At 38.8% G+C, this 25,470-nt stretch overlaps 1 protein-coding gene across 1 annotated transcript in view; it reads left to right on the top strand.

Annotated features, from left to right (window-relative positions):
• LOC114803387 (uncharacterized) overlaps nt 1-25,470 on the top strand; it is a 189,876-nt gene that overhangs the window by 28,727 nt on the left and 135,679 nt on the right. The window contains 6 exon segments of the mRNA XM_029002915.1: nt 7,059-7,231; nt 7,234-7,389; nt 7,392-8,616; nt 15,473-16,489; nt 20,424-20,519; nt 23,829-24,929. Of these exon segments, the coding sequence (XP_028858748.1) occupies nt 7,059-7,231; nt 7,234-7,389; nt 7,392-8,616; nt 15,473-16,489; nt 20,424-20,519; nt 23,829-24,929 (3,768 nt within the window).

Genomic DNA, 25,470 nt, shown 5'->3' with positions numbered 1-25,470 from the left:
ATTGGGATTTCATCGCAATGAGCTACAGGACGACGTGCTGATTCAAGATCAGGATATGTAGGTTGTTCCGTTTTTTTTCTGTTTATCCCAGTCACATCAATAGCGCAAAAGTAGCAATCAGTGTCATGGTTTCTCGGCTCCCTCCAGACCATGGGTATTCCAAACTTCAGACAACTCTTACGACCCTTGGTCCACTGACGCAGATACTCAGTGCAGTTTTTTGCCATACCATGTGTTGGTGCCGAAGCTTTGTCTTGGTCACCTAGTGCCATACTGAAATAAGCAAGGTATGCATGCTTTACGAAACTTGTGATTGGTTTCCTGTTATGAACAAGAGTGTATTCGCCGTAAATGTAACAGAAGACATCAGGCTTATTTCTGCAAGATCTTCTTAATGATGCCATCTCATTAACTTTGAAACTCTAAATAACAATATTTGTAATATGCAGCAACAAAATTTTAAGTATAGGCCTATAAATGAGAAACCAAACCATAACAACATCAAAGGTCTCCAACACTTGAGGGGGTCATATAGTGACCCCCCCAAAGTGATCCAGATCGAGGATACAAAAGGGAAGGTAACGTGCCGCTCGGGGAGTCACTGCATTCAGATTCTCCCACACAAGCTGCGGTTTTAAGAACTTTGCTACCTGTTCTTTTATTCAGTGCTGTGTGTAACATCTGTTGGGTATGTTGGATTGATTTTCATTCTATCATTCTATCTTGTTTTGGACAATTAAGGAACTATTTACTATATCTGTAGAGCTGTGAAGATTATGTATGATAATAAATGTAAATATTGATATCTTTAATCTCCAGTCTTGTTATAGAATATTCTGTCAACTAAAGTTGTTTGTTATAGGGGGAACTTTCTGATCATATGGCAACATGGCAGATTTATGTATGTTTAAAGAACTTCTTGATCCTATATCACGTAAGCAGGTATTGTGTGTGAACCATAGAGAGTTCTTTTCTTCCTGCCCCTGTTGTGATCAGCCTGTCAGTCGGTGCAAATCCGCATGGTAGAAAGTTATTATGTTAATTATACTTGATTTACTAACTGGCCACTGTTTTGCTGATCAAGATTCGTTAAGTCAATGCAAATTTGCAGAGTCTTTAGTTCTCCCTAACTTTATACATTATTCAGTCCCTATTGTCCTCTTCATTCCAACTACCCATCTAAAGTGAATACAGGGAGTGCAGAATTATTAGGCAAATGAGTATTTTGTCCACATCATCCTCTTCATGCATGTTGTCTTACTCCAAGCTGTATAGGCTCGAAAGCCTACTACCAATTAAGCTTATTAGGTGATGTGCATCTCTGTAATGAGAAGGGGTGTGGTCTAATGACATCAACACCCTATATCAGGTGTGCATAATTATTAGGCAACTTCCTTTCCTTTGGCAAAATGGGTCAAAAGAAGGACTTGACAGGCTCAGAAAAGTAAAAAATAGTGCGATATCTTGCAGAGGGATGCAGCAGCACTCTTAAAATTGCAAAGCTTCTGAAGCGCAATCATCGAACAATCAAGCGTTTCATTCAAAATAGTCAACAGGGTCGCAAGAAGCATGTGGAAAAACCAAGGCACAAAATAACTGCCCATGAACTGAGAAAAGTCAAGCGTTGCAGCTGCCAAGATCCCACTTGCCACCAGTTTGGCCATATTTCAGAGCTGCAACATCACTGGAGTGCCCAAAAGCACAAGGTGTGCAATACTCAGAGACATGGCCAAGGTAAGAAAGGCTGAAAGATGACCACCACTGAACAAGACACACAAGCTGAAACGTCAAGACTGGTCCAAGAAATATCTCAAGACTGATTTTCTAAGGTTTTATGGACTGATGAAATGAGAGTGAGTCTTGATGGGCCAGATGGATGGGCCCGTGGCAGGATTGATAAAGGGCAGAGAGCTCCAGTCTGACTCAGACGCCAGCAAGGTGAAGGTGGACTACTAGGTTTGGGCTGGTATCATCAAAGATGAGCTTGTGGGCCCTTTTCGGGTTGAGGATGGAGTCAAGCTCAACTCCCAGTCCTACTGCCAGTTTCTGGAAGACACCTTCTTCAAGCAGTGGTACAGGAAGAAGTCTGCATCCTTCAAGAAAAACATGATTTTCATGCAGGACAGTGCTCCATCACACACGTCCAAGTACTCCACAGCGTGGCTGGCAAGAAAGGGTTTAAAAGAAGAAAAACTAATGACATGGCCTCCTTGTTCACCTCATCTGAACCCCATTGAGAACCTGTGGTCCATCAATCAAATGTGAGATTTACAAGGAGGGAAAACAGTACACCTCTCTGATCAGTGTCTGGGAGGCTGTGTTGCTGCTGCACGCAATGTTGATGGTGAACAGATCAAAACACTGACAGAATCCATGGATGGCAGGCTTTTGAGCAAAGAAAAGAAAGGTGGCTATATTGGTCGCTGATTTGTTTTGGTTTTGTTTTTGAATGTCAGAAATGTATATTTGTGAATGTGGAGATGTTATATTGGTTTCACTGGTAAAAATAAATAATTGAAATGAGTATATATTTGTTTTTTGTTAAGTTGCCTAATAATTATGCACAGTAATAGTCACCTGCACACACAGATATCCCCCTAAAATAGCTAAAAATAAAAACAAACTAAAAACTACTTCCAAAAACATTCAGCTTTGATATTAATGAGTTTTTTTGGGTTCATTGAGAACATGGTTGTTGTTCAATAATAAAATTATTCCTCAAAAATACAACTTGCCTAATAATTCTGCACTCTCTGTAGTCTTGGTAGCTATATTGGAGTCAGATAATACAGATCTAAGACTATTTATCTGGTTGATAAATAAATTAGTTTTGTAGATTCGTTATTTTATTTGCGTCAAAAAACGTCATACACACTAAACCCTTCACCGTCGTATCAGGTTCCGTTATTGGGCTGATAGGCGGGTTTTACAAATGTAATTGGAAAAGATCTTTGCATTTTTAAATATTATGTTAGCTTCTTTTGGGACCAGATGACATTACTTAACCAACAGTCATTTACAGGGATAACGGAGGGTTAAGTGACAATATGATGTATTGAACCTGCAACCGTGTTTTAAGGCTTAAATAAATTCACTCCAAGTGAGTTACAAGAGTTACATTCTTCTTCTGTTAGGATCTTGTACACATGATGCCACAGGTGGAATGCTGCAAAAAATCTTCTCAGCACATCGCAGAGATTCTCAATGGCGTTAAGGTCTGAACTCTGCGGTGCCCAATGTATGTGTGAAAATAACTACTTTCACAATTTGAGCTCGATGATGTTTACAGAGGATGGTGGTAGCTTAGTGTGTAACACACTTACTACCATTGTGTCCCTGAGCAAGAAACTTAACCCTGAGTGTGTCCAGGGTAGGGGTGTTGAATTTAATTGTATAATCGATGCATGGCGGTGCAGACGTGGACGATATTGCATCGATGCAGTGCAAACATAATCGATTATATTATAATGGGGTTGCTAGGTGATTTTCTTGTTAAAAAGTAAGTGCCGGTAGTGACTGTGGCGGCCTGAGTACAGCACGGCTCTGGGTACGAGTTTCACGCTGCACGGTGAGGCACCCACCGGCATTGTTCTCGCACCGCGGTCAAAGTTGAAACTTAATAGAATCCAAGCAGGCGAGTTTTCTTTCTGCCACTTCGAAACACACCACACACGAAGCTGGAACGGAGGAAAATCTGATCTTTCTCTGAGTGTCCAGAGATCTACAAACCGACATTATCGTCTTACCAGGAGTCTAGAAAAACTCGCTGACTTTTTGCTCTGAGCCATGAAAAGCGGCTTTAGATTTTCTACAAGGCGCAGAAAAGCGGTCTGTGTTCAGTTAGCACTCACCTGACGCCACGGACGTCTAGACCAGCCGCTTTTATAGCGTTTGTGGCTTCAGGTTGTAAAGGGTTTTTCTCCACTACACACGAATCAGAGAAATGCTGAGAAAGGTGTGCATTTAAAGAAGTACGACCAGTACATATGAGACTGTTACAAGGTGAGAAGAGGACTAAACAGAGAGATTTTTCTGCTCATGGTTGCAAAGACCTTAACTGTGTAGAAAATGTATGGCATGCATCGATATCGAGGCACTGATAATCGTAATCTAATCGAACCGTGAGACCAGAGAAGTTTCACACCTCTATGTGTGGTGCATGACAATGTGAGCTTGTTGAAATGTGACTTGAGAGTCCTGGTGTTAAACAAACCTTAAAATCTTCAGGTTTTATTTGACAATGTTTCTTATACAGAGGAAAAAATAAAATAAATAATCAGCAGAAATGTTGGACGTGTCATGGTCCTGTCACATCAACACCGTGGTGAAAAAGGCCCAGCAGTGTCTCTACCACCTCAGACGCCTGAGAGATTTCAGACTGCCCTCCAAGGTGCTCAGTGACTTCTACTCCTGCACCATAGAGAGCATCCTGATGGGAAACATCTCAACCTGGTTCGAGAACAGCACCATGCAGGACAGGCGAGCCTTACAGAGGGTGGTTCGATCAGCTGAACGCACCATCTGTACCAAGCTTCCTGACCTTCAATCATCCTACAATAAGCGGTGTTGGACCAGTGCCAGGAAGATAGAGAAGGACCTCAGCCACCTGAACAATGGACTGTTTCTCTCTGCTGCGATCAGGGAAGCGCTTCCGCTCCCTGAAGTCCAACACAGAGAGAATGAGGAGGAGCTTCTTCCCGCAGGCTATACAAGCTCTCAACAACAATCCTACATAGAACTCCAATACACTCCAGCACTTTCACTTTTTTTTTTTATTTAGTTGACATTCTGTATCAATTGTTACATGTACATCCATCATGTTAATAAATGTATTAATCACAAAGTATCAACATGAATGTCTGTTTTCCAGAAATAAATAAAATAAATACAATAAAAAAACACTTAGGGAGTGAAGTATGGTTACTGCTACTTATACAACACATTATTGTCTCAGGTTAAGTAAATCAAAGTCCGGCCTGTGTGGTGTTATATATTCTATGTATTCTTCCAACGTAAAACAGCACCCAGGGGCAGTAGTGGCCTAGTGGTTAAGGAAGCTCCCCCCTAATCAGTACACCTCTCTGGTTGCCGGTTCGAATCCAGAACCAAGGTGCCACCGAGCAAAGCACCGTCCCCACTACTCCCCGGGCGCCTGTCATGGCTGCCCACTGCTCACTGAGGGTGATGGGTTAAACGCAGAGGACAAATTTCACTGTATGCACCGTGTGCTGTGTCTCACATGTGACAATCACTTCACTTTCAATCACTTCTGGACTCAATCCCCCCAGAATCCTTGCACAAACTTTTTTGCTCTTGCACAGATTTTCTACTTTTTACTTTGAATTCAATCATTTACACACCTTCCTCCCTACCTGTTACACATATTTTATGTAAAAACATAAAAGTGTAATATTTGGTTATGTTTGCAATATTTGCATATTGGTTCATTGTATACTTAAAATATTTGCAATACTGTGGTCTGTAGCAGTCGCTAAAGTATTTCACTGAATTTCATACTGTGTATGACTGTGTATGTGGCAAATAATATTTGAATTTGATTTAAACTTGGGTCTTCTGCTTTTTTTCTATTGTTATTTTTTGGTCCATTTAGATTGTTAATCTAGATTTAATATGAAAATCTTTTGGTAAATATTTTCACATTTCACTCGTTTATTGTGACTTGTGACTTAAGCAAAAAAAAACTCATTAAGCGACTTGCGGGACAGCCAATAAATACTTTCCTTACTGAGGAGTTGGCAACATTAATGTCACTCCCCACCAGTAAGTAGCATCATCGCCTTCCTTGGAAATAAAGATAGATCCAGATAAGAGAACAAATAAGATCCCTGGCACAGTTGTTCTGAACAAGAAGAAATATTCCTGTGTTTTCTGTGAGTGATTCTCCTTTCTACACATTATCACAGATACAGTTACGCTAAATAGCAGCTAAATGCGCATTCAGACTGATGTCTGGGATCATTCTCACTTTTAATGCCGAAACCTTTTCTTCACTATTCTTTGTCCAGCCAGCTTCCCCACATCCCCCAATCAAATTTAAATAAGAAAACACTCTGCTGTGATTGGCTGTAAAAGACTGCAGCAGCTCACGTGTTCTACAAGCCTTTATATGTGAACAGAGAGAAGTTGGAGTTTGTTGTGCTCAGTGTAAAATTAGCTGGAACTGAGGAATCTCCGGGGAAACATTTCTAAAGGTGACTGCGTGTCTTTATAAATTCTCAGTAATATAAAATTTGTTTTTTTGTAAAAAGGTAAATAAACCAGAAATGACATCAGACATCCTCACATCTCTGAACTGTGGTAAAACACTGGAACCAAAGGGAACTGATGTAAAGGACGAGTTGGATGATGAAGTCTATTCAGGTGAGTGGAGTTAAATAAAGGGTGTTAAAGGATTTTAGTTAGAATTCTAGCAGCTTTCTCAATTTGCCAAGCGTCACATGGTTGTGTGAAGATTAAGAAGACCTCTGTCTGTTAGTCTTGTAGAGGAAATATCTGTATTATGTACCTATTCTACACAATAATTATTTTGAAAGAGGTCTGATTAATTTAAGCATTAGAGATGATCTATGCAAAGCATGTGTTTCAGCCTGGTTTACAGGAGAATGTAGTTACAATTCTGTACAGAAAGTAACCAATGCTATTTAGAAAGTTATTAAAAAATCAAATGTTGTTAAATGTATCTGAAATGTCAGTAGATCTATCTACTAACTTGCTAAATTGGCAACAGCAGCTCTTTGCTATTTTTTTATGACTGGAATAACCAGATGTGATTTTTATTGTTGCTGGAGTATTTAACCGATTTCATGTCAGTGTATAATTGTATTTTGTTTCAAACAAGTGTTACATTATAGAAAAAAATACTTATTGTAAATAGTATAAATTTCACTTTAAATTGTTCCTATATTTGCAGACATTGGAAACAAATTCATGGATCAAACATGTAAAAGGGGAACTGAGGAAAAAACGCACAAGTTCAAGATGTATGTCTACAGTTTAAAACCAGAGAAGACCCACCAGTGTGTGGAGTGTGGGAAGAGTTTTACACAAGCATCAAACCTTAAAAAACACCAGAGGATACATACTGGAGAGAAGCCCTACCAGTGTGAGGAGTGTGGGAAGAGTTTTACACGAACATCACACCTTAAAATACACCAGAGGATACATACTGGAGAGAAGCCCTACCAGTGTGTGGCGTGTGGGAAGAGTTTTACAACGCATCACACCTTCAAATGCACCAGAGGATACATACTGGAGAGAAGCCCTACCAGTGTGTGGCGTGTGGGAAGAGTTTTACACACTCATCAAGCTTTAAAAAACACCAGAGGATACATACTGGAGAGAAGCCCTACCAGTGTGTGGAGTGTGGGAAGAGTTTACACGAGTATCAAGCCTTAAAATACACCAGAAGATACATACTGGAGAGAAGCCCTACCAGTGTGTGGAGTGTGGGAAGAGTTTTACACACGCATCACACCTTCAAATGCACCAGAGGATACATACTGGAGAGAAGCCCTACCAGTGTGTGGCGTGTGGGAAGAGTTTTACACACGCATCACACCTTCAAATGCACCAGAGGATACATACTGGAGAGAAGCCCTACCAGTGTGTGGCGTGTGGGAAGAGTTTTACACACTCATCAAGCTTTAAAAAACACCAGAGGATACATACTGGAAAGAAGCCCTACCAGTGTGTGGAGTGTGGGAAGAGTTTTACACAAGCATCAAACCTTAAAATGCACCAGAGGATACACACTGGAGAGAAGCCCTACCAGTGTGTGGAGTGTGGGAAGAGTTTTACACAAGCATCAAGCTTTAAAAAACACCATAGGATACATACTGGAGAGAAGCCCTACCAGTGTGTGGAGTGTGGGAAGAGTTTTACACATGCATCAAACCTTAAAATACACCAGAGGATACATACTGGAGAGAAGCCCTACCAGTGTGTGGAGTGTGGGAAGAGTTTTACACTAACATCAAACCTTAAAATACACCAGAGGATACATACTGGAGAGAAGCCCTACCAGTGTGTGGAGTGTGGGAAGAGTTTTACACAAGCATCACACCTTCAAATACACCAGAGTATCCATACTGGAGAGAAACCCTACCAGTGTGTGGAGTGTGGGAAGAGTTTTATACAAGCATCACACCTTCAAATACACCAGAGAATACATAATGGAGAGAAGACCTACCAGTGTGTGGAGTGTGGGAAGAGTTTTACACTAACATCAAACCTTAAAATACACCAGAGGATACATACTGGAGAGAAGCCCTACCAGTGTGTGGAGTGTGGGAAGAGTTTTACACAAGCATCACACCTTCAAATACACCAGAGGATCCATACTGGAGAGAAGCCCTACCAGTGTGTGGAGTGTGGGAAGAGTTTTTCAGATGCATCAAGCTTTAAAAAACATCAGATGATACATACTGGAGAGAAGCCCTACCAGTGTGTGGAGTGTGGGAAGAGTTTTATACAAGCATCACACCTTAAAATACACCAGAGAATACATAATGGAGAGAAGACCTACCAGTGTGTGGAGTGTGGGAAGAGTTTTACACAAGCATCAAGCCTTAAAAAACACCAGAGGATACATACACTGTAAAGAACGTACTGTAGAATTCACAATAATTTACTGGCAAAAAAGTTGCCAATAAAATCCTGTTAAATAGTTGCTAATTGCAGTAAAATGGATTACAGTATAATACTGCTTAGCAATTTACAATAAATTGATGTTTGCAGAATACAGTATTTTATTGTTTTTTTACAGGATTATAAAATTAAACTTGTAAAAAGGCATTACAGTTTTTTTTGTAATTATGCTAAATTACTGTACTTACCTGGCAACAAATGTTGCCAATAAAATCCTGTGAATTCAACAAAAGCCAAGATGTAGCTGTAACATTTTTACTATGAAATTCCTGTATATAAGAATTTTAACTGTGAACTGTACAGTGCTCTTTACCATTATACTGATGTGAATGCATTAAAACAAAGATTTAAAAAATAATTACTCAAATTCAAAGCTGTTGTAAGAAAACTGTTTATTAAAGCTGACACCTGACAGCACTTCAGCACTGTCACTGGTAACATAACTTTACTTTTTCAACTACAGAAAAAATTCAGCTGTCACAAAACAACTACAAACAACTCAAGATTAAAGCATAAAGCAATAGTTAAAAGAAAAAGAAAAATGGTCATTATTTACTCTTCCTTAAGTTGTTTCTCTCTTGTGTTGAATACAAAAGATTATATTTTAATGAAGTTTATAACCAGACAAGTAACGTCGCCATTGACTTCAATAATAGGGCAAAAATATGGAAGTCAATGGCTACTGTCAACTGTCTGGTTACCAACATTTTAAAATATCTTAAAAAAAGAAAGAAACTCAGAATTTTGGAACAACTGAAGGTGAGTAAATGATGGTAATCCCTTTAAGCTCAAACAACAAAATGGCATTTTGGTACCAAAACGAATCTGACTTAAGCAATGAATCCGTCGAAATGACAAGCAAAAAAAGTTCTCATATGACCTACTTATTGATGTCTATATGGAAGGGGAAAATCATCTTGGACTTCTTTAAAAAATATTTATTTGTGTTCCAAAGATGAACAAAGGTCTTATGGCTTTTGAATGACACGAAGGAGAGCGATTAATGACTGAAATTTCATTTTGGGTGAACGAAACCTCTAACTTTTATATTTAACATAAAAATATTATATTTAATAATATAAATACGCACATGCATAGTAAAGTATTTTTTTTTTTACCTCTGGATAAACTCAAGTGTGCAGGATGCCTCATGCTGGTACACCAGATATGATGCAAACTAGGGCTGCAACAATTAATCGATTGAATCGATAAAAATCGTTTACTAAGAGTTGGCAATGAATTTCCTAATCGCTTCGTTATGTCGCGACGCGGAGACGTTTGATTATTTAAAAAAAAACTTTATTTGAGCGTGGAGCGGAATGAACACGCGCACAGATGCTAGCAGAGTTTAGCGCCTTATCGACAGCGCAGAGCAAAAAAAACGAGCGGAGGTAGAGGACAGATATTTGGCGGAGGCAGAGAAATCTGTGCGAAAATATGCAAAAGCGTCATGGCACGGCACGGGAGCACCACGGCAATGATCCAGCACCTGAAACGCAAACATGTTAAGAGTGTTTGATGAGGAGGAAGGGAGTTCAGCAGCAGGGTACGTCGCTACAGAATCCTACTTTAGTTCCATTTTGAAGTGAGGAACGTAATGTCCCTGGTGCTGGTGTTTAACTCGCCGCGGAGGAGAACTAGACGGGGACGTACAGCGCCACCTACAGGTGTGGAGGGGGGATGAAACAGCGTTCGGACTGTTCTCTGCGTCTCCGCGTGGACAACTCGCCTATTGTGTCCCTGAGCAAGACACTCTACCCTAAGTTGCTCCAGGGGGACTGTCCCTGTAACTACTGATTGTCGCTCTGGATAAGAGCATCTGATAAATGCTGTAAATGTAAATGTTTACTCGTCATCCAGCTTGACAGGCATGACAAGTTAGCGTTAGCTCGTTAATAACAGTAGTAAAGCAGGGGTGCTATAGTTACTTTGCATTAAAAGACTAAAGACATGTTTTTATTCACTAGCCTTTTTTGGACCATTCATTTTTCAATCTGTTGTCAAAAAAGCTTTTCTTACCTAGTAATTTTGTCTCGTTTCCAGTCCAAATATCTAAAAAATCTTAAATCAAGATTACTAGACAAGAAAAATTAAGTGATGCTTAAAACTTCTGTTTGAGATTATATCTCATTAAGATTAGTTTTCTTACCCCATTGGCAGATAATTTTGCTTGTTTTAAACAAACAATCACTTAATTTTGAGATGTTTGATCAGAAATTTCTTATTATATCTTATATCATTTCTTATGCTATTTCATGTGTCTAGTAAATGTATCTTGATTTAAGATTTTTTAGAGATTTGAATTGAAATCAGGACAAAACTACTAAGTTAGAAAAGCATTTTTTGCAGTGTGTGTGTGTGTCAGTGTGAGAGTTTGTGTGTCTGTGAGTGTGTGCATCTGCAGTGTAGTGTAGAGAACAAGTTCTGACATTCAAACAAGTCCTGTTAAATTTTCTGATTTGTATTGTTCTTTATTTTTTATAAATTATTTATCGTTCTGGCAGCTCAGTTGGCACTCTATTAAAAAAAAAAAAGTCTATATTTGGCTGATGTAAAGCATACATGTGTATGTTTTTTGTGTTAGTCAATTTTTATTTAATTTTATTATTATTATAACAGCTCAAGGAGCTGTTTGTGCACTTTCTAAAGATTTTGGTTCTGATTATGAATAAAGGGTTGGAAATGAATGCTTTTCTTGTATTTAAATTTTTTTTGTATTCTACGATTAATAAAAAAATAATCGACAGCTTAATCAATTATTAAAATAATCGTTAGTTGCAGCCCTAATGCAAACAAAGCAGCAAATCCTGCCACAAAGTTGGGGTGTGGATTCACGACCACTTGGCCCTCAATACTCAGCATCCACTGAGTTGCAGTGAGAATTTCACCTAAATGAATAAATACAGGCAACATGTTATAGAAAATACAAACTGAAAATCAGTCTCGGAGAGTCTGGAAGTGTAAAACTCTTTTCCACGTCAGCCACTGTTGCTGACACCTAAGAAACAAAACCAAAAAAAAATTACATACAAACTATAAACCCATAGCAAAATTTTATAATAAAAAAAAAGCACAGAGCATGACTTTGTCTCGTTTAATGTTCACTGATCGTGTTCACCTGGTGTATATTTAAATAATTGTATAAAACTATCCTGTTCGTGTCTGTTTGCTGTAGGGTCATTGTGCGTGTTTATGTTCCCTTGTCGTGTGCAGTTTGTATTACACCCCTGTCGCGTAAAATTGTGCAAATGCGTCCTCCTTCATCGCCATGTCCAGCCCACCCGTGACAGTAACGTTGGTTTTGTCTCACACGCACTTCCATAGCAATGCTGTGCCTGCCAAACTACAAATACTCTTGAAAGCAGAGGCAAATAAAGCTAACAAACTGCAGCATATATCAACATTAACATGACGATAACGATTTACCTTTTACTTTAGGCTGCTTTCTGAAATGGCGCGCACCGCATTTCTCCTCCTTGCCTGAAGCAACAGATAAATAAAGTTAATACACATCCCTTTTAGAAAATGGTTAAACATTAAAAGACATAATTAATACTTTATCTTCAGCTGTTGTCGCTGTGCTTCAATCCACCAGATTTCAAACCATATCAGCCCGTGCAATCCCATAATGCAACAGAACAGTAAATTCTTGTAAAAATATTTAAAATACAGTGAAAGCACCTCCTACCTGTAAATTAATTACAGCTAACAGTGAAATGTACAGTTAACACTTGTAAAACCCTGTATAACCCATAATGCATTGCAAATTACAGCAATAAATTGTAAAATGGCAAAACATTAAGTTTCTGTACAATTTTGCTGTAAAAAATACAGCAATTTGTTACAGTGTACTGGAGAGAAGCCCTACCAGTGTGTGGAGTGTGGGAAGAGTTTTACAATTAACTTAAACCTCAAGACACACCAGACGTTACATCTCGAAGAGAAGCAGTGCCAGTGCAGGCTTTAAAAACTGTACAAACTTTACAATTCCTATCCAAAACCACATTTTCCAAAAAGGTTGGCAGCAATAGAACGATGTATAATTTCATATTCCCAAACTGCTACTTAGTTTGTGCTTTTATACTAAATGTACTATAATGCAATGTAAAGGTTGGCATTGATGTACATGGCCATTATTAAATGCCATAATATCATGAAAGTAAAGAAAAGAGAAAGTGAAGTGATTTCTCATTGTGAAACACTGCAGCACAACACACAGTGCACACATCAAAATGTGTCTTCTGTATTTAACCCTTCACTTGACCGGTGGGCAGCCATGAAAGGAACCTTGCAAACCTACCGATTACAGGTCCAATTGGCCACCACTGCCCCAGTAAAGGTGTACTGTATTGGCCGGGAAGGACCAGGATGATTCTGATATATCTTTCCATTTGCTATTAACCTTCTGATTGCTGGGCCGCTTCCTTAACCGCTGGGCTCAGTGTTTGTTTTTCTTACATAAGTCAGACTGTAAGAAACTTACAAGTTAGTCTAAATATGCTGCTGTTTGAAAATACTCAGCGACTGTGATGTTCTAACTTTGAGGAGAAATTCATTCCACCACCGTGGGGCCAGGGCAGAGAAGAGTCTAGATGACTGTCTTCCTTGCACCTTCACAGGTGGAAGGACCAGGCAAGCAGTGCTGGAGGTTCGGAGAATCTAAGTTGCAGTGCAGCGTATAATAAAGAATCTGAGGTAGGATCTTGCTACCCCCACAATAAGAACCCTGGAGAAATAGTAAAATAGCCAAGCTCCTTGGCTACTCCCGTGCAGCGATAGACAAGCTGGTCCAGCAGTTGTGTGCCATCCCTCTCAGTAAATGGAATGAAATCAAAAACACACTGGGCTTCTGGATTTATAAGTTCACAGATGCAGCTGATGTTAAACTGTTTCATGACCTTGCCATGGCTGCTGAATGCTGAAGTGGAGGGAGGGTTCAGCCAGATATACATTTACAGCATTTATCAGACGCCCTTATCTAGAGCAACTTAGAATCAGTAATTACAGGGACAGTCACCCAGGAGGATTTTCCTCAGGGACACAATGGTTGTAGTGTGGTTTGAACCTGGGTCTTCTGCTTTTTTTCTATTGTTATTTTTTGGTCCATTTAGATTGTTAATCTAGATTTAATATTAAAATAATGTTTTGGTAAAAATATTCTCATTTCACTCGTTTATTGTTACTTTTGTATATTTAAGCAGACTTAAAAAGTCTGCTGGCAACATTAAGCGACTTGCAGGACAGCCAATATCTACAATGTCTAGGGCAGTGGTGGCCTAGCGGTTAAGGAAGCGGCCCTGTAATCAGAATGTTGCAGGTTCGATTCCCGATCCGCCAAGGTGCCACTGAGGTGCCACTGAGCAAAGCACCGTCCCCACACACTGCTCCCCGGGCACTTGTAATGGCTGCCCACTGCTCACTCAGGGTGATGGGTTAAATGCAGAGGACAAATTTCACTGTGTGCATCGTGTGCTGTGTATCACATGTGACAATCACTTCACTTTAACTTTAAAAAACTTTACTTAGGAGTTGGCAACATTAATGTCACTCCACACCAGTAAGTGGCACCATCGCCTTCCTTGGGGGTAAAATATACCCAGATAAGAGAGCAAGTAAGCTCCCAGGCACAGTTGTTCTGAACAAGAAGCAATATTCTTGTGTTTTCTGTGAGTGATTCTCCTTTCTACACATTATCACAGATACAGTTATGCTAAATAGCAGCTAAATGCGCATTCAGACTGATGTCTGGGATCATTCTCACTTTTAATGCCGAAACCTTTTCTTCACTATTCTTTGTCCAGCCCACTTCCCCACATCCTCCAATCAAATTTAAATAAGAAAACCCTCTGCTGTGATTGGCTGTAAAAGACTGCAGCAGCTCACGTGTTCTACAAGCCTTTATATGTGAACAGAGAGAAGTTGGAGTTTGTTGTGCTCAGTGTAAAATTAGCTGGAACTGAGGAATCTCCGGGGAAACATTTCTAAAGGTGACTGCGTGTCTTTATGTATTCTTAATAACATAAAATGTATTTATTGTATTTTCCATTTTGTTTTGTAAAAAAATATATTTCTAGAATTATGTTGTTGATGGGGAGATAATTGTAGAACAATTACAACTTTTTCTGCCTCATTTCAAAGTAAATAAACCAGAAATGACATCAGATATCATCACATCTCTGAAGTGTCATGAAACACTGGAACCAACAGGAACTGATGTGAAGGACGAGTTGGACGATGAAGTCTATGCAGGTGAGTGGAGTTAAATAAAGGGTGTTATAGTTATTTGGATTTTAGTAGGAATTCTAGCAGCTTTCTCAATTTGCATTAGAGATGATCTATGCAAAGCATGTGTTTCAGCCTGATTTACAGAAGAATGTAGTTACAATGCTATACAGAAAGTAACTAGTTTTTTTTCCCGAAATATCACTAGATTTGTCTCTTTGTTTTTTAAATTAAAAAATCAAGTGTTTTTAAATGAATCTGAAATGTCAGTAGTTATATCTACTAATCGCTAAATTGGCAACAGCAACTGTTTGCTTTTTTAGTGACTGGAGTAACCATATGTCATTTTATTGTTGTTTTTATTGTATGTCATCTTGTAATTGTATTTTCTCATGTTTGTTTCAAACAAGTGTTACATTATAGAAAAAACTACCAATCACAACTACTTACTCATGTTGTAAATAGTATGAATGTCACTTTAAATTTTTCCTATATTTGCAGAAATTGGAAGCAAATTCACGGATCAAACATGTAAAAGGGGAACTGACGAAAAAACGCACCAGTTCAAGACGTGTGTCTACAGTTCAAAACCAGAGAAGACCCACCAGTGTGTGGAGTGTGGGAAGAGTTTTACACAAGCATCAAGCCTTAAAAGACACCAGAAGGTACATACTGGAGAGAAGCACTACCAGTGTGTGGAGTGTGGGAAGAGTTTTACAGAAGCATCAAACCTTAAAATACACCAGAGGACACATACTGGAGAGAAGCATTACCGGTGTGTGGAGTGTGGAAACAGTTTTACACAAGCATCACACCTTAAAAAACACCAGAAGATACATACTGGAGAGAAGCCCTACCAGTGTGTGGAGTGTGGAAACAGTTTTACACAAGCTTCAAACCTTAAAAAACACCAGAAGATACATACTGGAGAGAAGCCCTACCAGTGTGTGGAGTGTGGGAAGAGTTTTACACACGCATCAAACCTTAAAATGCACCAGAGGATACATACTGGAGAGAAGCACTACCAGTGTGTGGAGTGTGGGAAGAGTTTTACACATGCATCAAGCTTTAAAAAACACCAGAGGATACATACTGGAGAGAAGCCCTACCAGTGTGTGGAGTGTGGGAAGAGTTTTACACATGCATCAAGCTTTAAAAAACACCAGAGGATACATACTGGAGAGAAGCACTACCAGTGTGTGGAGTGTGGGAAGAGTTTTACACATGCATCAAGCTTTAAAATACACCAGAAGATACATACTGGAGAGAAGCCCTACCAGTGTGTGGAGTGTGGGATGAGTTTTATACAAGCATCACACCTTAAAATGCACCAGAGGATACACACTGGAGAGAAGCCCTACCAGTGTGTGGAGTGTGGGAAGAGTTTTACACAAGCATCAAACCTTAAAATGCACCAGAGGATACACACTGGAGAGAAGCCCTACCAGTGTGTGGAGTGTGGGATGAGTTTTATACAAGCATCACACCTTCAAATACACCAGAGGATACATACTGGAGAGAAGCCCTACCAGTGTGTGGCGTGTGGGAAGAGTTTTACACATGCATCAAGCTTTAAAAAACACCAGAGGATACATACACTGTTAAGAACGTACTGTAGAATTCACAATAATTTACTGGCAAAAAAGCTGCCAATAAAATCCTGTTAAATAGTTGCTAATTGCAGTAAAATGGATTACAGTATAATACTGCTTAGCAATTTACAATAAATTGATGTTTGCAGAATACAGTATTTTATTTGTTTTTTTTACAGGATTATAAAATTAAACTTGTAAAAAGGCATTACAGTTTTTTTTGTAATTATGCTTAATTACAGTACTTACCTGGCAACAAATGTTGCCAATAAAATCCTGTGAATTCAACAAAAGCCAAGATGTAGCTGTAACATTTTTACTATGAAATTCCTGTAAATAACAATTTTAACTGTGAACTGTACAGTGCTCTTTACCATTATACTGATGTGAATGCATTAAAACAAAGATTTAAAAAAATAATTACTCAAATTCAAAGCTGTTGTAAGAAAACTGTTTATTAAAGCTGACACCTGACAGCACTTCAGCACTGTCACTGGTAACATAACTTTACTTTTTCAACTACAGAAAAAATTCAGCTGTCACAAAACAACTACAAACAACTCAAGATTAAAGCATAAAGCAATAGTTAAAAGAAAAATGGTCATTATTTACTCTTCCTTAAGTTGTTTCTTTCTTGTGTTGAATACAAAAGATTATATTTTAATGAAGTTTATAACCAGACAAGTAACGTCGCCATTGACTTCAATAATAGGGCAAAAATATGGAAGTCAATGGCTACTGTCAACTGTCTGGTTACCAACATTTTAAAATATCTTAAAAAAAGAAAGAAACTCAGAATTTTGGAACAACTGAAGGTGAGTAAATGATGGTAATCCCCTTAAGCTCAAACAACAAAATGGCATTTTGGTACCAAAACGAATCTGACTTAAGCAATGAATCCGTCGAAATGAAAAGCAAAAAAAGTTCTCATATGACCTACTTATTGATGTCTATATGGAAGGGGAAAATCATCTTGGACTTCTTTAAAAAATATTTATTTGTGTTCCAAAGATCTTACGGTTTTTGAATGACACGAAGGAGAGCGATTAATGACTGAAATTTCATTTTTGGGTGAACGAAACCTCTAACTTTTATATTTAATATAAAAATATTATATTTAATAATATAAATACCCACATGCATAGTAAAGTATTTTTTTTTTACCTCTGGATAAACTCAAGTGTGCAGGATGCCTCATGCTGGTACACCAGATTGAAGATGTAGTATGATGCAAACTAGGGCTGCAACAATTAATCGATTGAATCGATAAAAATCGTTTACTAAAAGAGTTGGCAACGAATTTTCTAATCGCTCTTTTATGTCGCGACGCGGAGACGTTTGATTATTTAAAAAAAAATTTTATTTGAGCGTGGAGCGGAATGAACACGCGCACAGATGCTAGCAGAGTTTAGCGCCTTATCGACAGCGCAGAGCAAAAAAAACAAGCGGAGGTAGAGGACAGATACATGGCGGAGACAGAGAAATCTGTGCGAAAATATGCAAAAGCGACATGGCACGGCACGGGAGCACCACGGCAATGATCCAGCACCTGAAACGCAAACATGTTAAGAGTGTTTGATGAGGAGGAAGGGAGTTCAGCAGCAGGGTACGTCGCTACAGAATCCTACTTTAGTTCCATTTTGAAGTGAGGAACGTAATGTCCCTGGTGCTGGTGTTTAACTCGCCGCGGAGGAGAACTAGACGGGGACTTACAGCACCACCTACAGGTGTGGAGGAGGGATGAAACAGCGTTCGGACTGTTCTCTGCGTCTCCGTGTGGACAACTCGCCTATTGTGTCCCTGAGCAAGACACTCTACCCTAAGTTGCTCCAGTGGGACTGTCCCTGTAACTACTGATTGTCGCTCTGGATAAGGGCGTCTGATAAATGCTGTAAATGTAAATGTTTACCCGTCATCCAGCTTGACAGGCATGACAAGTTAGCGTTAGCTCGTTAATAACAGTAGTAAAGCAGGGGTGCTATAGTTACTTTGCATTAAGAGACTAAAGACATGTTTTTATTCACTAGCCTTTTTTGGACCATTCATTTTTCAATCTGTTGTCAAAAAAGCTTTTCTTACCTAGTAATTTTGTCTCGTTTCCAGTCCAAATATCTAAAAAATCTTAAATCAAGATTACTAGACAAGAAAAATTAAGTGATGCTTAAAACTTCTGTTTGAGATTATATCTCATCAAGATTAGTTTTCTTACCCCATTGGCAGATAATTTTGCTTGTTTTAAACAAACAATCACTTAATTTTGAGATGTTTTATCAGAAAACAAGACATCATTTCTTATGCTATTTCATGTGTCTAGTAAATGTATCTTGATTTAAGATTTTTTAGAGATTTGGACTGAAATCAGGACAAAACTACTAAGTTAGAAAAGCATTTTTTGCAGTGTGTGTGTGTCAGTGTGAGAGTTTGTGAGTGTGTGCGTCTGCGAGTGTGTGCATCTGCAGTGTAGTGTAGAGAACAAGTTCTGACATTCAAACAAATCCTGTTAAATTTTCTGATTTGTATTGTTCTTTATTTTTTATAAATTATTTATCATTCTGGCAGCTCAGTTGGCACTTTATTAAAAAAAAAAAAAGAAAGTCTATATTTGGCTGATGTAAAGCATACATGTGTATGTTTTTTGTGTTAGTCAATTTTTATTTTATTTTATTATTATTATAACAGCTCAAGGAGCAACATGTTTGTGCACTTTCTAAAGATTTTGGTTCTGATTTTGAATAAAGGGTTGGAAATGAATGCTTTTCTTGTATTTACATTTTTTTGTATTCTACGATTAATAAAAAAATAATCGACAGCTTAATTGATTATTAAAATAATCGTTAGTTGCAGCCCTAATGCAAACAAAGCAGCAAATCCTGCCACAAAGTTGGGGTGTGGATTCACGACCACTTGGCCCTCAATACTCAGCATCCACTGAGTTGCAGTGAGAATTTCACCTAAATGAATAAATACAGGCAACATGTTATAGAAAATACAAACTGAAAATCAGTCTCGGAGAGTCTGGAAGTGTAAAACTCTTTTCCACGTCAGCCACTGTTGCTGACACCTAAGAAACAAAACCAAAAAAAAATTACATACAAACTATAAACCCATAGCAAAATTTTATAATAAAAAAAAAGCACAGAGCATGACTTCGTCTCGTGTAATGTTCACTGATCGTGTTCACCTGGTGTATATTTAAATAATTGTATAAAACTATCCTGTTCGTGTCTGTTTGCTGTCGGGTCATTGTGCGTGTTTATGTTCCCTTGTCGTGTGCAGTTTGTATTAAACTCCTGTCGCGTGAAATTGTGCAAATGCGTCCTCCTTCATCGCCATGTCCAGCCCACCCGTGACAGTAACGTTGGTTTTGTCTCACACGCACTTCCATAGCAATGCTGTGCCTGCCAAACTACAAATACTCTTGAAAGCAAAGGCAAATAAAGCTAACAAACTGCAGCATATATCAACATTAACATGACGATAACGATTTACCTTTTACTTTAGGCTGCTTTCTGAAATGGCGCGCACCGCATTTCTCCTCCTTGCCTGAAGCAACAGATAAATAAAGTTAATACACATCCCTTTTAGAAAATGGTTAAACATTAAAAGATATAATTAATACTTATGGAAGTAGATTTAATTGAACTTACCAAAAAATCGATTGCTGTTTATCTTCAGCTGTTGTCGCTGTGCTTCAGTCCACCAGATTTCAAACCATATCAGCCCGTGCAATCCCATAATGCAACAGAACAGTAAATTCTTGTAAAAATATTTAAAATACAGTGAAAGCACCTCCTACCTGTAAATTAATTACAGCTAACAGTGAAATGTACAGTTAACACTTGTAAAACCCTGTATAACCCATAATGCATTGCAAATTACAGCAATAAATTGTAAAATGGCAAAACAGTAAGTTTCTGTACAATTTTGCTGTAAAAAATACAGCAATTTGTTACAGTGTACTGGAGAGAAGCCCTACCAGTGTGTGGAGTGTGGGAAGAGTTTTACAATTAACTTAAACCTCAAGACGCACCAGACGGGGTGGTAGTAGCCTAGTGGGTAACACACTCGCCTAAGAACCAGAAGACCCAGGTTTAAATCCCACTTACTACCATTGTGTCCCTGAGCAAGACACTTAACCCTAAGTTGCTCCAGGGGGGGACTGTCCCTGTAACTACTGATTGTAAGTCGCTCTGGATAAGGGCGTCTGATAAATGCTGTAAATGTAAATGTAAATGTACGTTACATCTCGAAGAGAAGCAGTGCCAGTGCAGGCTTTAAAAACTGTACAAACTTTACAATTCCTATCCAAAACCACATTTTCCAAAAAGGTTGGCAGCAATAGAACGATGTATAATTTCATATTCCCAAACTGCTACTTAGTTTGTGCTTTTATACTATATGTACTATAATGCAATGTAAAGGTTGGCATTGATGTACATGGCCATTATTAAATGCCATAATATCATGAAAGTAAAGAAAAGGGAAAGTGAAGTGATTTCTCATTGTGAAACACTGCAGCACAACACACAGTGCACACATCAAAATGTGTCTTCTGTTTTTAACCCATCACTTGACCGGTGGGCAGCCATGAAAGGAACCTTGCAAACCTGCCGATTACAGGTCCAATTGGCCACCACTGCCCCAATAAAGGTGTACTGTATTGGCCGGGAAGGACCAGGATGATTCTGATATATCTTTCCATTTGCTATTAAATCATTTTCTTCCTTAAATGTAATAGGAAAAGATCTTTGCATTTTTAAATCCTTCTTCACGGGGTCTCCGATTCCAATCATGTCTGTTCTCCGTTGTTGTCCCTGGCTGGTGGAACAACCTGCCCTCCTCCACACGACTAGCCGAGACTATCACCACTTTTAAGAAGAAGGTGAAAACCCTCTTATTCCAAAAATATTACAGACAAATCTAACACTTACACAAGCACATGCGTACACATTGAATAAACAAATACAAAATGTATAAATACATTATAATTTTTCTTAGTCTAGCACCCAACAATCCCCGAGCATGCTCTTCAATGACAAGTCTAAGCCTTATCAGGGCTCTTAGTTTGTAAACTCGATATTCTATAGAAATCAAACGAGAATTGCTGGTGTCTTCCTCTTGTAAGTCGCTTTGGATAAAAGCGTCTGCTAAATAAAGTAAAGTAAAGTAAAGTAAATATTATGTTAGCTTCTTTTGGAGGGTTTAGTGATAACACGATGTATTGAACCTACAACCTTGTGGTTGTCTGGTTGAATATTGGAAAATTTTAAGGCTTCAATAAATTCACTCCAAGTGAGTTACAAGAGTTACATTCTTCTTTTTCAGGATCTTGTACAAATGATGCGACAGTCGGAACACTGCACAAATTCTTCTCAGCACATCTCAAAAATTCTCAATGTCGTTAAGGTCTGAAATCTGCGGTGCCCAATGTATGTGTGAAAAGATCACCTAAGATTCGATCCAGCAACCTTCTGATTGCAGGGCCGCTTCCTTAACCGCTGGGCTCAGTTGTTGTTTTTCTTACATAAGTCAGACTGTAAGAAACTTACAAGTTAGTCTAAATATGCTGCTGTTTGAAAATACTCAGCGACTGTGATGTTCTAACTTTGAGGACAGAGAGGAGTCTAGATGACTGTCTTCCTTGCACCTTCACAGGTGGAAGGACCAGGCAAGCAGTGCTGGAGGTTTGGAGAATCTGAGGTGCAGTGCAGCGATAGACAAGCTGGTCCAGCAGTTGTGTGCCATCCCTCTCAGTAAATGGAATGAAATCAAAAACACACTGGGCTTCTGGATTTATAAGTTCACAGATGCAGCTGATGTTAACCCGTTTCATGACCTTGCCATGGCTGCTGAATGCTGAGGTGGAGGGAGGGTTCAGCCAGATATACATTTACAGCATTTATCAGACGCCCTTATCTAGAGCAACTTAGAATCAGTAATTACAGGGACAGTCACCCAGGAGGATTTTCCTCAGGGACACAATGGTTGTAGTGTGGTTTGAACCTGGGTCTTCTGCTTTTTTTCTATTGTTATTTTTTGGTCCATTTAGATTGTTAATCTAGATTTAATATGAAAATAATGTTTTGGTAAAAATATTCTCATTTCACTCGTTTATTGTTACTTTTGTATATTTAAGCAGACTTAAAAAGTCTGCTGGCAACATTAAGCGACTTGCAGGACAGCCAATATCTACAATATCTAGGGCAGTGGTGGCCTAGCGGTTAAGGAACGTTGCAGGTTCGATTCCCGATCCACCAAGGTGCCACTGAGGTGGCACTGAGCAAAGCACCGTCCCCACACACTGCTCCCCGGGCGCCTCTCATAGCTGCCCACTGCTCACTCAGGGTGATGGGTTAAATGCAGAGGACAAATTTCACTGTGTGCATCGTGTGCTGTGCTGCTGTGTATCACATGTGACAATCACTTCACTTTAACTTTAAAAAACTTTACTGAGGAGTTGGCAACATTAATGTCACTCCACACCAGTAAGTGGCACCATCGCCTTTCTTGGGGGTAAAATATACCCAGATAAGAGAGCAAGTAAGCTCCCAGGCACAGTTGTTCTGAACAAGAAGAAATATTCTTGTGTTTTCTGTGAGTGATTCTCCTTTCTACACATTATCACAGATACAGTTATGCTAAATAGCAGCTAAATGCGCATTCAGACTGATGTCTGGGATCATTCTCACTTTTAATGCCGAAACCTTTTCTTCACTATTCTTTGTCCGGCCCACTTCCCCACATCCTCCAATCAAATTTAAATAAGAAAACACTCTGCTGTGATTGGCTGTAAAAGACTGCAGCAGCTCACGTGTTCTACAAGCCTTTATATGCGAACAGAGAGAAGTTGGAGTTTGTTGTGCTCAGTGTAAAATTAGCTGGAACTGAGGAATCTCCGGGGAAACATTTCTAAAGGTGACTGCGTGTGTTGTGTTTCAGCCTGGTTTACAGGAGAATGTAGTTACAATGCTATACAGAAAGTAACCAATGCTATTTAGAAAGTTATTAAAAACTTTAAAATGTTGTTAAATGTATCTGAAATGTCAGTAGATCTATATACTAAGTTGCTAAATTGGCAACAGCAGCTCTTTGCTATTTTTTTATGACTGGAATAACCAGATGTGATTTTTATTGTTGCTGGAGTATTTAACCGATTTCATGTCATAGTATAATTGTATTTTGTTTCAAACAAGTGTTACATCATAGAAAAAAAAACTTATTGTAAATAGTATAAATTTCACTTTAAATTGTTCCTATATTTGCAGACATTGGAAACAAACTCATGGATAAAACATGTAAAAAGGGAACTGATGAAAAAATGCACAAGTTCAAGATGTATGTCTACAGTTTAAAACCAGAGAAGACCCACCAGTGTGTGGAGTGTGGGAAGAGTTTTAAACGAGCATCACACATTCAAATACACCAGAGGATATATACTGGAGAGAAGCCCTACCAGTGTGTGGAGTGTGGGAAGAGTTTTACACAACCATCAAGCTTTAAAAAACACCAGAGGATACATACTGGAGAGAAGCCCTACCAGTGTGTGGAGTGTGGGAAGAGTTTTACACAACCATCAAGCTTTAAAAAACACCAGAGGATACATACTGGAGAGAAGCCCTACCAGTGTGTGGAGTGTGGGAAGAGTTTTACACATGCATCAAGCTTTAAAAAACACCAGAGGATACATACTGGAGAGAAGCCCTACCAGTGTGGGGAGTGTGGGAAGAGTTTTACACAAGCATCAAACCTTAAAATGCACCAGAGGATACACACTGGAGAGAAGTCCTACCAGTGTGTGGAGTGTGGGAAGAGTTTTACACATGCATCAAGCTTTAAAAAACACCAGAGGATACATACTGGAGAGAAGCCCTACCAGTGTGTGGAGTGTGGGAAGAGTTTTACACACGCATCAAACCTTAAAATACACCAGAGGATACACACTGGAGAGAAGCCCTACCAGTGTGTGGAGTGTGGGATGAGTTTTATACAAGCATCACACCTTCAAATACACCAGAGAATAAATAATGGAGAGAAGACCTACCAATGTGTGGAGTGTGGAAAGAGTTTTACACAAGCATCAAACCTTAAAATGCACCAGAGGATACACACTGGAGAGAAGCCCTACCAGTGTGTGGAGTGTGGGAAGAGTTTTACACATGCATCAAGCTTTAAAAAACACCAGAGGATACATACTGGAGAGAAGCCCTACCAGTGTGGGGAGTGTGGGAAGAGTTTTACACAAGCATCAAACCTTAAAATGCACCAGAGGATACACACTGGAGAGAAGCCCTACCAGTGTGTGGAGTGTGGGAAGAGTTTTACACAAGCATCACACCTTCAAATACACCAGAGGATACATACTGGAGAGAAGCCCTACCAGTGTGTGGAGTGTGGGATGAGTTTTACACACTCATCAAGCTTTAAAAAACACCAGAGGATACATACACTGTAAAGAACGTACTGTAGAATTCACAATAATTTACTGGCAAAAATGCTGCCAATAAAATCCTATTAAATAGTTGCTAATTGCAGTAAAATGGATTACAGTATAATACTGCTTAGCAATTTACAATAAATGGATGTTTGCAGAATACAGTATTGTATTTGTTTTTTTACAGGATTATAAAATTAAACTTGTAAAAAGGCATTACAGTTTTATTTTATGTTGCCAATAAAATCCTGTGAATTCAACAAAAGCCAAGATGTAGCTGTAACATTTTTACTATGAAATTCCTGTAAATAACAATTTTAACTGTGAACTGTACAGTGCTCTTTACCATTATACTGATGTGAATGCATTAAAACAAAGACTTAAAAAAATAATTACTCAAATTCAAAGCTGTTGTAAGAAAACTGTTTATTAAAGCTGACACCTGACAGCACTTCAGCACTGTCACTGGTAACATAACTTTACTTTTTCAACTACAGAAAAAATTCAGCTGTCACAAAACAACTACAAACAACTCAAGATTAAAGCATAAAGCAATAG

Source organism: Denticeps clupeoides, chromosome 14, assembly GCF_900700375.1.
Source record: "Denticeps clupeoides chromosome 14, fDenClu1.1, whole genome shotgun sequence".
In the NCBI taxonomy this organism is placed as follows: Eukaryota; Metazoa; Chordata; class Actinopteri; order Clupeiformes; family Denticipitidae; genus Denticeps; species Denticeps clupeoides.
Note: the sequence above shows the minus strand (reverse complement) of the source record. Positions and strands in the feature narration are given on the sequence as shown.